The sequence below is a fragment of the Salmo trutta genome, chromosome 3, assembly GCF_901001165.1.
Source record: "Salmo trutta chromosome 3, fSalTru1.1, whole genome shotgun sequence".
NCBI lineage: Eukaryota > Metazoa > Chordata > Actinopteri > Salmoniformes > Salmonidae > Salmo > Salmo trutta.
In genome coordinates, this window is record NC_042959.1 from 64,070,992 (window position 1) to 64,084,714 (window position 13,723).

The 13,723-nt window shown below is 42.9% G+C and overlaps 2 protein-coding genes and 1 long non-coding RNA gene across 3 annotated transcripts; all 3 read right to left on the reverse strand.

Moving 5' to 3' along the window:
* Positions 1–2,311: 2,311 nt before the first annotated feature.
* On the reverse strand, positions 2,312–4,083 carry LOC115165039 (trypsinogen-like protein 3). Its single transcript, XM_029718070.1, has 5 exons — positions 3,981–4,083; positions 3,385–3,559; positions 2,993–3,249; positions 2,749–2,882; positions 2,312–2,533 (listed from the first exon to the last, which is right to left on the reverse strand). Exons 1-5 carry the CDS (start codon positions 4,021–4,023, stop codon positions 2,348–2,350), a joined length of 795 nt encoding a protein of 264 aa, XP_029573930.1. The 5' UTR covers positions 4,024–4,083; the 3' UTR covers positions 2,312–2,347.
* A 1,539-nt stretch (positions 4,084–5,622) lies between these two features.
* Positions 5,623–7,758, reverse strand: LOC115183141 (apolipoprotein C-II). The gene is made up of 4 exons (XM_029744472.1): positions 7,608–7,758; positions 6,693–6,755; positions 6,202–6,403; positions 5,623–6,112 (listed from the first exon to the last, which is right to left on the reverse strand). The coding sequence occupies exons 2-4, from the start codon at positions 6,739–6,741 to the stop codon at positions 6,025–6,027; spliced, it is 339 nt and encodes a 112-aa protein (XP_029600332.1). The 5' UTR covers positions 6,742–6,755; positions 7,608–7,758; the 3' UTR covers positions 5,623–6,024.
* Positions 7,759–9,538: 1,780 nt separating this feature from the next.
* Positions 9,539–12,785, reverse strand: LOC115183152 (uncharacterized). Its single transcript, XR_003873972.1, has 3 exons — positions 12,653–12,785; positions 12,115–12,177; positions 9,539–10,143 (listed from the first exon to the last, which is right to left on the reverse strand). It is a non-coding gene; the product is annotated as an uncharacterized LOC115183152 (long non-coding RNA).
* Positions 12,786–13,723: the final 938 nt, after the last annotated feature.

Sequence of the window (13,723 nt, forward strand, 5' to 3'; positions counted from 1 at the left end):
AGTTAATTCCTCCATTAGATGTATTATCCCCCCCCCCCCCCACACACACACCCACACACACACACACACACACACACACACACACACACACACACACACACACACACCTCCCCCTTTCTCTGTTTGCTGTTAGCTATTAGGTCGGTATCATTAGAGCACTTGAAAGTCATTTTCCCCACTGATGAGTCCCGTGTCTCTACTAGGCAATGGGGACAGATTTGGAGAGATTGAGTTTTTATGCTCCATTGTCTCTTATAAATGAGTAAAGCCTTTACACAGACACACTGGTTTCAGTTAATGGGTGTGAGATACACACTGAGGCACACATGTCGGCACATAGCGAGTCACACAGAGTAAATACCACGTATAGAGTCACTATGACATTACTGTGATTTTTCTTATCGCAGTGTTGAGTCCTTCGTTCATTTATCTATGCCACCATACTCTGAGCCTTCTCTGTGTCTACTTTTAACCCCCCCCTCTCTCTCTCACTCTCTATCTCTCTCGCTCTCTCTCTCTATCTCTCTCTCTCTATCTCTCTCGCTCTCTCTCTCTCTCTCTCTCTCTCTCGCTCTCTCTCTCGCTCTCTCTCTCTCTCTCTCTCTCTCTCTCTCTCTCTTCTCTCTCTCGCTCTCTCTCTCTCTCTTCTCTCTCTCTTCTCTCTCTCGCTCTCTCTCACTCTCTATCTCTCTCGCTCTCTCTCTCTCTCTCTCTCTCTCTCTCTCTCTCTCTCTCTCTCTCTCTCTGTGACTTCCTCTCCTTCTTCTTCCAGGACCATGAGTTTGTTAGGTGTCATAGGAGAATGTTGGGAATGTAAGCCTCTGATGAGCGATAGGAACAGTTTGCCAGGGAGAGGGAGATTGATTAATCAGTGTAGATGAAGAGGAGGAGTCTGGTAAAATAAGGATTTTTAAGCCTTGAGACAATTAAGAAATGGATTGTGTATGTGTGCCATTCAAAGGGTGAATGGGCAAGACAAAAGATTGAAATCCCTTTGAACAGGATATGGTAGTAGAGGCCAGGCGCATCAGTTTGAGTATCTCAAGAAGTGCAATGCTGCTAGGTTTTTCACACTCAACATTTTCCTGTGTGTATGAAGAATGGTCCACCACCCAAAGGACATCCAGTCAACTTGACACAATTGTAGGAAGCATTGGAGTCAACATGGGCCAGCATCCCTGTCAAACACTTGCGACACCTTGTAGTGTCCACGCCCTGACAAATTTAGGCTGTTCTGAGGGCAAAAGATGCTGCAACTCAATACTAGGAAAGTGTTCTTAATGTTTTGTACACTCAGAGTATATCTGCTCATATTACATATTACCTTATCTTTACTATAAACATCTCTCTGTTTAGCTAGTGCAGGAACAATGCTTACCAACAGCACTGAAAGGAGTGAGGGAGGAAGAGAGGACAGACTAATTGGGAGAATTTATAGTATGATGGATGGAAAGGAGGGAAGAATAGAGGGTAAATGAGTGTGGGGGCGTGAGAGGGGGAGTGGGCACATGGATACAGACAGAAGGGCAGTATATTGTACTGTAAACAGAGTAAGAGATGCTTCTATAGGTTGTTTAACCACAGTGTATTAGCGACGGAGCAGAGTGGAATGGAGTACAGGAGAGACCAAAAACATGGAAAGAGTCAGAGATCTCTGAAACCTAGAGGAAAGGGTGAGGGAAAGGGTGGGGGAAAGGGTGGGGGAAGGAGGAGTAACCTGAAATGGGGAACATGGAGGAAGAGGGGAAAGGAGGGGGAAAGTGTGGGGGAAGGAGGAGTAAACTGAAAGGGGGAACATGGAGGAAAGAGGGGAAAGGAGGGGGAAAGTGTGGAGAACAGATGGTGAAGGGGCTCCAGTGTTAGACTGAGTGTCAGTGGGCACAACTCTCTCTCAATCCTCTATCTCCTTTTTTCATTCGGTGTCTCTCTTTACATTGATTGTGTGGCGCTTTAGTGCTCAAATGGACTGTTATTAGTCTACATTGCCATCTGCTGGTGATCAAAAGAACTACATATCCCAGGACAAACTGCATGGTAGGAGGATTTATCTTCAGGAAAGACACTTTGGGGTGTCCAATTCCAATTGCTTGGAGAAGTAAACTAAGTAACTGAGAAATTTAACTTCCTGCAGACTTTAGTATTTTTTCTACATGGTAAAATATGTATGTGTTAATATGTGACATGTTATAGCCAAGAAATCTCTCAGAGGTTTGTGATAGGCCAGTATTATTAGTCTATGTTGCCCTCTGCTGGGGAATTAAAACAACACATGCCGGATATGATAGAATCAACGGGGCAGGTGAACAGAACATTTCAGTACATATCACTTTATTGTTTTTCTTTTCAATCACCATATTGTAGCTGCTGCTGCGGTGGTCCACACAGGTTCAGGTGTAGGATCAGGGGTGTTCATGATGTCACTCATCCAGTCAAGGTACAAGCACAGGCGGGTGTACAAACCAACGTCAGAAGAACCGGACCAGAACAACCCCTGTAGCTCACCCCCACACACCACAGTACTGCCCTGGTCAGACTGAGAAAGAGAAAGGGAAAGAGAAGGAGAAAGAGAGAGAGAGGTTAAAAGTACACATAGAGAACTCTCAGAGTATGGTGGCACAGTGAAATTAAAGTACAAAGGAAAATCTTAATTAGCTCGTTGATCATAATATTCTCTTACACATTTCCAATGCAACAGCCAGAGATAAAAATAGAAATGTTTGCAAAGCACTGTTCTGTTGATGTACTGACCAGGCAGTTGTCGGTTGAGATGATGGTTTTAGCACAGAAAGCGTGTTCAATCCAATAAAGAGGAAAGGCTATCTGGCACATCTTGTCATCAATGACCCGCTGTGTTTCACACTTCAGGATTAGTTTGGGCTCGTCTGTATGGAGGGACAGACATAGGGACTCATGGGAGTTTATTTGGTGCTTATCTATTCCATTAATTTGGGTTGAGGCATGTAGCCCTCCCCTGGCTTTATGGTCCACTCACCCTGTCCCGGGACGGTGGAGCCCCAGCCGCTGACCAGACACTTCTCGTGGAGCTGAGTGCAGCGTGTGGGTAGGGCTACGGGCATGACATGCTGAGTGAACCGTGCAGGCTCTGCCAGCTTCACCATTGCCAGGCTGTGTGAGGGGCCTCGTGCGTACGGCTCGTGCTGCACATATCTGGCCACCCGGATGTGTTGCTCTGTCCCTTCCTCCACTGTCAGGTCATGCTCCCCCAGAGAAACCATAGTGTGGCCAGGTCTGAGGAGGAGGAGGAGGAGGAGGAGGAGGAGGAGGAGGAGAGGAGAGGAGAGGAGAGTAGATCGTTTTCGGTGAACATATGGGCTGCATGCATTTTACACTGATTTCAAGAAAGAAAAAAGGGGGAATACCTACTCGACAAAGCAGTTCCAGGCGGTAAGCACCCACCACTCGTTGATGAGGGCACCACTACACCTTTCTTCCCCATACCAGCCCACCTCAGTGTTCCACAGGTAGACCTGCCAGGGTCTGGAGTGGGGTTGGCAAACTTCCTGCAACAACGCCCCATCCTCCTCCACTGGAACACCCGCTAAATAAGAGAGAGAGAAATGGTCATAGTATAGATGAGTGTACAAAACATTAAGAACACCTTCCTAATATTGAGATTCACCTGGTCAGTCTATGTCATGGAAAGAGCATAATGTTCAGTACACTCAGTGTATTTTACCTTTATTTAACTAGGCAAGTCAGTTAGGAACAAATTCTTATTTTCAATGACAGCCTAGGAACAGTGGGTTAACTGCCTTGTTCAGAACGACAGATTTGTACCTTGTCAGCTCAGGGATTTGATCTTGCAACCTTTCGGTTACTAGTCCAACGCTCTAACCACTAGGCTACGCTGCCGTATATCTCCCTCCCTAACCTGTCTCTAAAAGAAGGTATCATTCTTCATGCTCTTGCATTGCATAACTGTCTCATGATACTGTAGATACTGTGTATTACGGTCTTACCTGCACACCCCAAAGCCAAGGTCAGCAGTAGAAGCTTCATCATGTCTTGGTCTCTGTATGAGACTGGGTTTAGTCTGTGGTTCTTTTATACCTGTGTATCTGTGCCTCTAGCCTTTAGATCTCTGGGAGTTGACTGCCTGGGCTGCACCTGTGCTTTGTTTTCCTGGCACTTCTCTCATGTCTGTGACTGGATAGGTATGGTGCGACTATAGGCCCCCATTCAGTCAATTACAGATTTGTTTGTAATATCATTTTTTTTATTGTACATACAGATGTAGGATCTTACTTTCAGCCAGTTTTCTAAAGCAAGAAAACAATCCTGCAGCAACAGAACATGTGAATTATTATGTGCATTATAATCAATGGACATTTTTGTAAGGGTTGATACAGGGAAAATCTGGGAAAATCAAGTCTGAAATTTCTAGGTGGAGATTAAATACTTCAGGAGCCTTTTTAAACCTCAAATACACAACAAGCTCTCCTGCAGCAAGGTGATCAAATTAAGATCCTACATCTGTGTAAGAGCATACAATTTACAATTTTTGACATAAGTACAAATATACAGTATATATTTTTTACATTATTAAAACAACAAACATCAAAGCAAAAACAAACAAACAGAACAAAAAACTTAAGGCCCTTTCATTTCAAACACATGTTGGCCCTTTTGTATGAGACGCATGTGTTGTTCTTTGTAGTACAGGTGCTATGTCCTTTTACTGTCACCATTGGGGAAAAAACAAATAAACAAGAGAGATAAGGCTACTCATATCATTCCGAGCATTTAGAGTTAATATTTCACTGTGATGAAAGTACTCAGTGTGCTCTACCATTACGTAACCCCTTGTATCAATGTGCAGTGCCCTCATTTTGTAATATCAAGTGAAGCTATTCATTAACTGTGGTTTGATTACTAAGCGAAAGTAGCAATGTGGCCTTGTGAGACAGATAAAGTTGGGAGAGAATTGGGAAATCAAGATGGGGAAACGTAGGTACTCAGAAGAAGCCTACTCAGGGATTTGAGGTATTTAGTTTGAATACATTTTGAGTCAGTTTGAATGAATCTTAGACTGAGGCTCCATCAGATTGGCCATATCCCTGCTAGTATATCACAACCCTATGAAAAGATGAACTAACAGTTCAAGATGTTCTTCTCTGTGCTCTTGTAGCCCCAGGCTCTTACATCTTCAGTGAACATGATCATATTTGAGGTAAAAATGTATTATTTCTGTCTGTTATCATTGCAGCTTCAAAAGGATCACGAATAGCTCACTTCGAACCTTTCTGAGATCAGAAACCCAGAGGACACCCTTTATTTCCACTAATTTACAATCTCAAGCTCTGGTTGAGAACGTGTCTGTCAGAAACAGTCACAGGAATCCTATATATACCCTGCTTCTTTTATTCAGAGGAGAGGCAGTTGACTCAGTGTTAGGTGATAGTTATGTAAAGTAGGCATTGTGAGACTCCATATTGTTCATATTGTGAACTCTGAGACATGATGTACACACAACCATATTGACGTCACAAACCTGTGGGAGATATGCATGAACATATCCTACCTCTCTCAACTTTGTCTGATAATAAAACACTAAGTACAATGATCGTACTGACTCATGAATGATGCCCCTCAAGAAACACATAGGGTTTACTGGTTTTATACAAACGCATGTTTTTATTTCAAGATACGTTGACATTAAAAAAAACATTTAAAAAAGTATTTTCCTACTTTCACTGACTTTGCTGATAGCTACTTTATTGTAAAACAATTACTTCCTACGACTGTGATATGTGGTTGTCTCACCTAGTTATCTTAAGATGAATGCACTAATTGTAGGTTGTTCTGGATAAGAGCGTCTGCTAAATGACTGAAACTTAAAATGTTGACATTAAATAATACTGTATTTCAATCTACACAGACTCCGTGGGGACGTCACGAGGGTTGGAGGTCTGGTGAAGCTGATTGGAGGCTCCAGGATGACAGAGTAGGGGCCCACAGCATTTTGAGGACGTTGGGGACACAGAGGGAAACAAGGAAATGTCTTTACGCTTGGTAAAAGATGTGGTAGACCTGGTCCTGCAGGATGCCAGCGTAAGTCATCGCTGCCACGGTGGTGTCACTGAGGACATTCCTGATGGACACAGACACATGGACAGTGCATTAACTGTCAGCCTGCTATCTTGACCTGCTGTTCCGTTCTTGTGTGTGTGTGTGTCTTACGTGGCCTTCTCCTTCAGCTTCAGGCCATCGATGCTGCCCAGCCAGCTAGAGGCGGTGCTGATGGATGTTTGGTAGTAGCTCTTGGCGGCGCTGGTCAGCCTTTCCAGGGTTCCCTGTTCTCCATCAGCCTCTTCAACATCTGCGACTGGTTCCTCAGGCGTACCCTCCTCAGCTTGCCTAGGCAGACGGAGGCCCTGAGCACCTGGAAGGGGAGGGTTAGGGTTAGAGGGTCAAATGGTTGGTTGGTCAGTCTGTCAGTCAGTCAATATTTTCGCTTGAGGTGCTCTTATCTGGAGTGTTTAACGTTTCAAATCAAATCAAATGTTATTGGTCGCATACACAAAATTAGCAGATGTTATTGTGGGTGTAGCAAAATGCTATTATGATAAAGCAACCTTCTGGGATGCACAGTGAGACTGCATAAAAGACAACCTGGAACACCACCAGTATGTCAGTCAGTTAGTCAGTTAGGGTCTTGACTGTGTACTTACTGAGGCCCAGAAGAGTGACAAGCACAGTGATGACCAGAAGCTTGTTCATGATGTCACTCAGATCTGTGTGCAAAGCAAACATCTTGGTGAGGGTCAGACAAACCATTCATCAACTTGTCCACTAGTTGGCATAATTTCCTCTTCCTTTTCAGCTCTGCTCTTAGCCTTATCTCATTTCAGGCTCATCTAATCTCTTCTATTTTATCTCAAACATGTCTTTTAACATGTTTCCAATGACTAAGGTAAGGCTATTCTGGGGTTAGCAATGTTTTTAATGACAATGAAACTATAATTTTTCTGGGTTTGTGTCACGCTATGATGCAGCAGACCACATACAGATGCAGGATCTTACTTTGACCAGTTTCTCACAGCAGGAAAATAATCCTGGAGAAACAGGAAATAATAATTCTAATATTATTATAATTAATGGCCATTTTTGTAGGGGGTTGATACATTTTTAGTTAGCAAATCAAGTCTGAAATGTTAAATTGCAAACTTTCGAAGCCTTTTTAAATCTTGAATATACTACAAGTTTGCATTTCCTGCTCTGCCCCTGTTGTCCTGTAACAACAGGGGGATCAAATTAAGGTCCTACATCTGTATAGACATGCTATAATTTATTTAGTTATTCCGTTCAGTTGGAACCCCTCTCAATACTCTCTACTTGATCTCTCCCAGAGAGCGTTTTGTCCAACAGTCTGGAGACAGACGTGTAATACCCATCTACAACACCTTATAACAGTGGTATTATCATGACGTGAAGTAGCTACACTAGTAAGAGGTGTTTTCTTTTTCTCCATGCAGGTGTGAGAACCTAAAGAAGATGGTGAACTAAAACATGTTGAACTAAAAAATGGCAAACCATAATATGGTGAACCAAAACAGGGTGAACCAAACGAACATGGCTGTACTCACTGTTTCTCCTCTCCGTACTGGGTGACAGGAATGAATAGCAGGCAGTAGCTGAGAGGCTGCGGTGAGCTAGCCTGTATATATATATGAGTGGGGATGTGTTGACTTGTCGTTCTCCGAGCCAAAGTGCACTCCTCTGAGATAAACACCCACTGTTCAGGTGTTTGTGTATGTGATAAAGAAAGTGAGAGAGAGGGCAGACAGGGTCAAAGATGGAGATGCTATGACAGTAACATGTTCATCATTTGTTGATTTAGTATCATTTGAGTTTAGTGTAGGGGATTCTGTGTATTTGCCAATCCAGATAGCTGTACTGAAATGTAACAGGACAAGTTATCCTGCTTGCTGATTGGTTTTGATTGGAGACTTTGGTTGATTTTTATTGGTCTTTATTAAGTCAGTAGAGTTCATATTACAACCCCCTACCACCACCACCCCCTTCCACCTACCCCCTCCCATGCCTAAGCACACAGTCCTAAGTCTAGATCACCATTGACACGTCCGTCGGTCTGGTTACTACAGGTTAGCACAGACCCCACTGCACTCAAATGGTGCTGGTAAACTAAGACAAAGATTCACCAAGTGGTGCTGGTAAACTATCGGTCAATGTGAAAGTTAATGGTGGGGCAGCATGATCTGTTATCACTGAATATCTAATGTGAAGCCCAGTGCTGTAGCTGTGGGCTGTTTAAACTGTATCATTCAAATCTTCATGTGTATTATGATGAATCTGCCATGATCTTTTAGCTCAAAAAATCCTCCTCATAACCTGTCCTGGCTGTGTGTGTGAGGTCAAGTGATTTTACAATAAAGTATGATTGTACATTTCCAGTATTACGTTACCTTTCCCATGTTAGACTTGATTGGTATAACGGGGGAGTTCAGTATTTATTTCCAACTTCATATTAGATGTTTTCTCACCCTGAAAGGTTCTATGGGCCAGGAGAAACTGTAATCCATGCTTCAGTTTTCTTTTAACAGACACTACAAACTCAACGTTAATTAAGTTGTGAAATACTGAACTTTGCCTTAATATGGAAAGCTTTTTTTTTTTCTTCTTCTTTGTTTACTAAATTTAGTGCTGTGTAAACACTCTAGTCACCTGATTCCCTGTCACACGTCAGGTTGTTTTGTGTCCTGTCACTATGACAGGTTGTTTTGTGCCCTGTCAATATGACCAGATCTCTGGTAGGTGGTGGTGGTGATAAACTGAAGGGACAGGCTGGTATGCATCTAATGTCTTGACATTTGTCACTTTGAGATCTGCAGTGTAAAAATGAAAAGCGTTGACTGAATAGAAGGTATCAATAAATTAGTTGACATAGCAAGGGTACGGACAAGGACAGAGTAATGCACATTTTCTTAGATTATCTGTAGCACTAAAGCAAAAACTTCCTGACCATATCCCTTCTCACTGAGCATTGGTCGAATAGGGAGGGTTGTGCCCTTGATCATCATCCAATCTGTTTGGCACAGAATTAGCTTTTGGAGTGAGATTGAAGATCGAACTCATTAAACATATTTTAATTGGTGTATATGTGTTATTTATTTAATTATTAATTTAGGCCCTTTATTTAGCCAATTAGGTTATGAAGAACATATTCAGCTACATAGCGACCTGGCAAGAGGGTGCAGTGAAACAGGGCAGTAACAGCAGGCATGTAATATTTGCACTTTGTGATCGACCACCCACACTGTATGTCTGCTGTATTTCTCTCTGGTAGTGGGGAAAACGTGTTGGACTTGTGTGACTCAGTTGCCCAGTTCAGGAAACATATTGTTCTATCCCTCCTCTGTACTCTACTCTGCTATTCTGTACTGTTCTGGACTGTTCTGTTCGGTTATGGACTTTTCTGTTCTGGACTGTTTTGGACTGTACTATTCTGTTCTGGACTGTTCTGTTTTGGTCTGGACTGTTTTGTTCTGGACTGTTATGTACTATTCTGTTCTGGACTGTTCTGTTCTGTACTATTCTGTACTGGTCTGTAATGTTCATCACACAAATCTGGGAGATATGCATGAACATATCCTACATTACACAACTCTGTCTAATAATTCAAAACTGAACAAACTGGTCAAACAGACTCATACAAATGAATCATGGCCCTCAAGAAACACATAGCGTCTACTGTTTTCCTGCTATTCATGTTTTTATTTCAAGATACTTTGTTGATATAAAATAACACAGTATTTCCAACTGTTCCAGATGTTCCTGAAGTCTGACGTCAGAGTCATTTGAGTCCACTGCACCACTGGGTGCCACTATAGTTTGACATGTGTTTCTGCCCAACTGGGTTTCCTGTGGTGAAACATTAGGGCTCTTTTCTTCATTCATAATGGTATGGTTCTGTGTGCAGTCTGAGGTGATCCTAAAGAGAGTACGGGCCCACAGCTACGACAGTCTCCTCACCAAGGGACTTTGAAGATGCAGAGGGAAGCAATGAATTATATTTACTGTTGGTGTAAGATGTGGTAAACCTGCTCCTGCAGGATGCCAGAGTAGGTGCTCACCGCCATGGTGGTGTCAATGTAGGCATTCCTGATGGACACACAGACACATAGAAAAGAAATTAGCAACATCAGCCACCAGGGCCGGTTCCTCAACCACGGCCTCCTCAGCCTCACACTCCTCAGCTACCTCTTCCGGAGTCTCACCTTCCTCAGCTTGCCTCGGCAAACGGATGCCCTGAGAGGGGAGGGTTAGAGATTCAAAGTGTGTGTGTGAAAGTCTACATTTAGCCGGCTCAAAATGGTTGGTTGGTCAGTCTGTCACTCAGTCGATGGTGCCGCTCCAGGTGGTATTTTTTTCAGACTGGAGAAGTTTTTACGTTTCAGGAACCACACTAATATGACATAGAAACCTTCTGGGATGCACAGTGAGACTGCAAAAAAGACAACCTGGAACACCAGTCTGTCAATCAGGATCTTGACTGTGTACAGTCGTGGCCAAAAGTTTGAGAATGACACAAAAATTAATTTTCACAAAGTCTGCTGCCTCAGTGTCTTTAGATATTTTTGTCAGATGTTACTATGGAATACTGAAGTATACTTACAAGCATTTCATAAGTGTCAAAGGCTTTTATTGACAATTACATGAAGTTGATGCAAAGAGTCAATATTTGCAGTGTTGACCCTTCTTTTTCAAGACCTCTGCAATCCGCCCTGGCATGCTGTCAATCAACTTCTGGGCCACATCCTGACTGATGGCAGGCCGTTCTTGCATAATCAATGCTTGGAGTTTGTCAGAATTTGTGGGTTTTTGTTTGTCCACCCGCCTCTTGAGGATTGACCACAAGTTCTCAATGGGATTAAGGTCTGGGGAGTTTCCTGGCCATGGACCCAAAATATCGATGTTTTGTTCCCCGAGCCACTTAGTTATCACTTTTGCCTTATTGCAAGGTGCTCCATCATGCTGGAAATGGCATTGTTTGTCACCAAACTGTTCCTGGATGGTTGGGAGAAGTTGCCATCGGAGGATGTGTTGGTACCATTCTTAATTCATGGCTGTGTTCTTAGGCAAAATTGTGAGTGAGCCCACTCCCTTGGCTGAGAAGCAACCCCACACATGAATGGTCTCAGGATGCTTTACTGTTGGAATGACACAGGACTGATGGCAGCGCTCACCTTGTCTTCTCCGGACAAGCTTTTCCCCGGATGCCTCAAACAATCGGAAAGGGGATTCATCAGAGAAAATTACTTTACCCCAGTCCTCAGCAGTCCAATCCTTGTACCTTTTGCAGAATATCAGTCTGTCCCTGATGTTTTTCCTGGAGAGAAGTGGCTTCTTTGCTGCCCTTCTTGACACCAGGCCATCCTCCAAAAGTCTTCGCCTCACTGTGTGTGCAAATGCACTCACATCTGCCTGCTGCCATTCCTGAGCAAGCTCTGTACTGGTGGTACCCCGATCCCGCAGCTGAATCAACTTTAGGAGACGGTCCTGGCGCTTGCTGGACTTTCTTGGGCGCCCTGAAGCCTTCTTCACAACAATTGAACCGCTCTCCTTGAAGTTCTTGATGATCCAATAAATGGTTGATTTAGGTGCAATCTTGCTGGCAGCAATATCCATGCCTGTGAAGCTCTTTTTGTGCAAAGCAATGATGAAGGCACGTATTTCCTTGCAGATAACCATGATAGACAGAGGAAGAACAATGACTCCAAGCACCACCCTCCTTTTGAAGCTTCTAGTCTGTTATTCAAACTCAATCAGCATGACAGAGTGATCTCCAGCCTTGTCCTCGTCAACACTCACACCTGTGTTAACGAGAAAATCACTGACATGATGTCAGCTGGTCCTTTTGTGGCAGGGCTGAAATGCAGTGGAAATGTTTTGGGGGGATTCAGTTCATTTGCATGGCAAAGAGGGACTTTGCAATTAATTGCAATTAATCTGATCACTCTTCATAACATTCTGGAGTATATGCAAATTGCTATCATACAAACTGAGGCAGCAGAATTTGTGAAAATTAATATTTGTGTCATTCTCAGAACTTTTGGTCACGACTGTACTTACTGAGGCGCAGAAGTGCTACAAACACGGTGATGACCAGAATCTTGTTCATGATGTCACTCAGATCTGTGGGCAAAGAAAACATCTTGGTGAGGGTCAGATAAACCATACATCAACTGGTCTTTCTGGGTCTCTGTCCCACTATGATGCAGCAGACCACATATAGACATGTCATCATTTCGTTAGTTACTCTTTTCAGTTGGAACCCCTCTCAAGACCCTCGACTTGATCTCTCCCAGAGAGCGTTTTGTCCAACAGTCTGGAGACACAGACACGTGTAATATGCATCAAATAAGACAACACAACACCTTATAACAGTGGTATTATCATGACGTGCACCCTGAAGTAGCTACACTAGTAAGAGGTGTTTCTTTTTCTCCATGCAGGTGTCAGAACCTAAAGAAGATGGTGAACCAAAACATGGTGAACCAAAAGATGGTGAACTAGAAGATGGTCCACCAAAACATAGTGAACCAAAATATGGGGAACAAAAAGATGGTGTATCAGCAGATGGATAACCAATGACTATGGCTGTTCTCACTGTTTCTCCTCTCCGTACTGGGTGACAGGAATGAATAGCAGGCAGTAGCTGAGAGGAAGCAGTGAGCTAATCTGTATGTACACTACTGTTCAAAAGTTTGGGGTCAAATAGAAATGTCCATGTTTTTGAAAGAAAAGCAATTTATTTTGGTCCATTAAAATAACATCAAATTGTTCTGAAATACAGTGTAGACATTGTTAATGTTGTAAATGACTATTGTGGCTGGAAACGGCAGATTTTTTATGGAATATCTACATAGATCTACAGAGGCCCATTATCAGCAACCATCATTCCTGTGTTCCAATGGCACGTTGTGTTAGCTAATCCAAGTTTATCATTTTAAAAGGCTAATTGATCATTAGAAAACCCTTTTGCAATTATGTTAGCACAGCTGAAAACTGTTGTTCTGATTAAAGAAGCAATAAAACTGGCCTTCTTTAGACTAGCTGAGTATCTGGAGCATCAGCATTTGTGGGTTTGATTACAGGCTCAAAATGTCCAGAAACAAAGATCTTTCTTCTGAAACTCGTCAGTCTATTCTTGTTCTGAGAAATTAAGGCTATTCCATGCTAGAAATTGCCAAGAAACTGAAGATCTCGTACAACGCTGTGTACTACTATTTTCACAGAACAGGGCAAACTGGCTCTAACCAGAATAGAAAGAGGAGTGGGAGGCCCCGGGTGCACAACTGAGCAAGAGGACAAGTACATTAGAGTGTCTAGTTTGAGAAACAGACACCTCACAAGTCCTCAACTGGCAGCTTCATTAAATAGTACCCGCAAAACACCAATCTCAACGTCATCAGTGAAGAGGTGACTCCGGGATGCTGGTCTTCTAAGCAGAGTTCCTCTGTCCAGTGTCTGTGTTCTTTTGCCCATCTTAATCTTTTATTTTTATTGGCCAGTCTGAGATATGGTTGCTAATAATTGGCCTCTGTACATCTATGTAGTTATTCCATAAAAAATCTGCCATTTCCAGCTACAATAGTCATTTACAACATTAACAATGTCTACACTGTATCAATTTGATGTTATTTTAATGGACAAAAAAGTAGCTTTTCTTTAAAAAACA

Bases quoted from the DNA above. Each gene is read 5' to 3' on its own strand.
- LOC115165039 (XM_029718070.1), bottom strand. From the start codon at position 4,023: ATGATGAAGCTTCTACTGCTGACCTTGGCTTTGGGGTGTGCAG. The intron at 3,250-3,384 runs GTAGGTATTCCC...CCTCCTCCTCAG, and splicing joins GCCTGGAACTGCTTTGTCGA to ACCTGGCCACACTATGGTTT. The intron at 2,534-2,748 runs GTCAGTACATCA...TCTCTTTCTCAG, and splicing joins TCTCAACCGACAACTGCCTG to TCTGACCAGGGCAGTACTGT.
- LOC115183141 (XM_029744472.1), bottom strand. From the start codon at position 6,741: ATGAACAAGCTTCTGGTCATCACTGTGCTTGTCACTCTTCTGGGCCTC. The intron at 6,404-6,692 runs GTAAGTACACAG...CTCCCCTTCCAG, and splicing joins TGTCACTCTTCTGGGCCTCA to GTGCTCAGGGCCTCCGTCTG. The intron at 6,113-6,201 runs GTAAGACACACA...TGTGTCCATCAG, and splicing joins AAGCTGAAGGAGAAGGCCAC to GAATGTCCTCAGTGACACCA.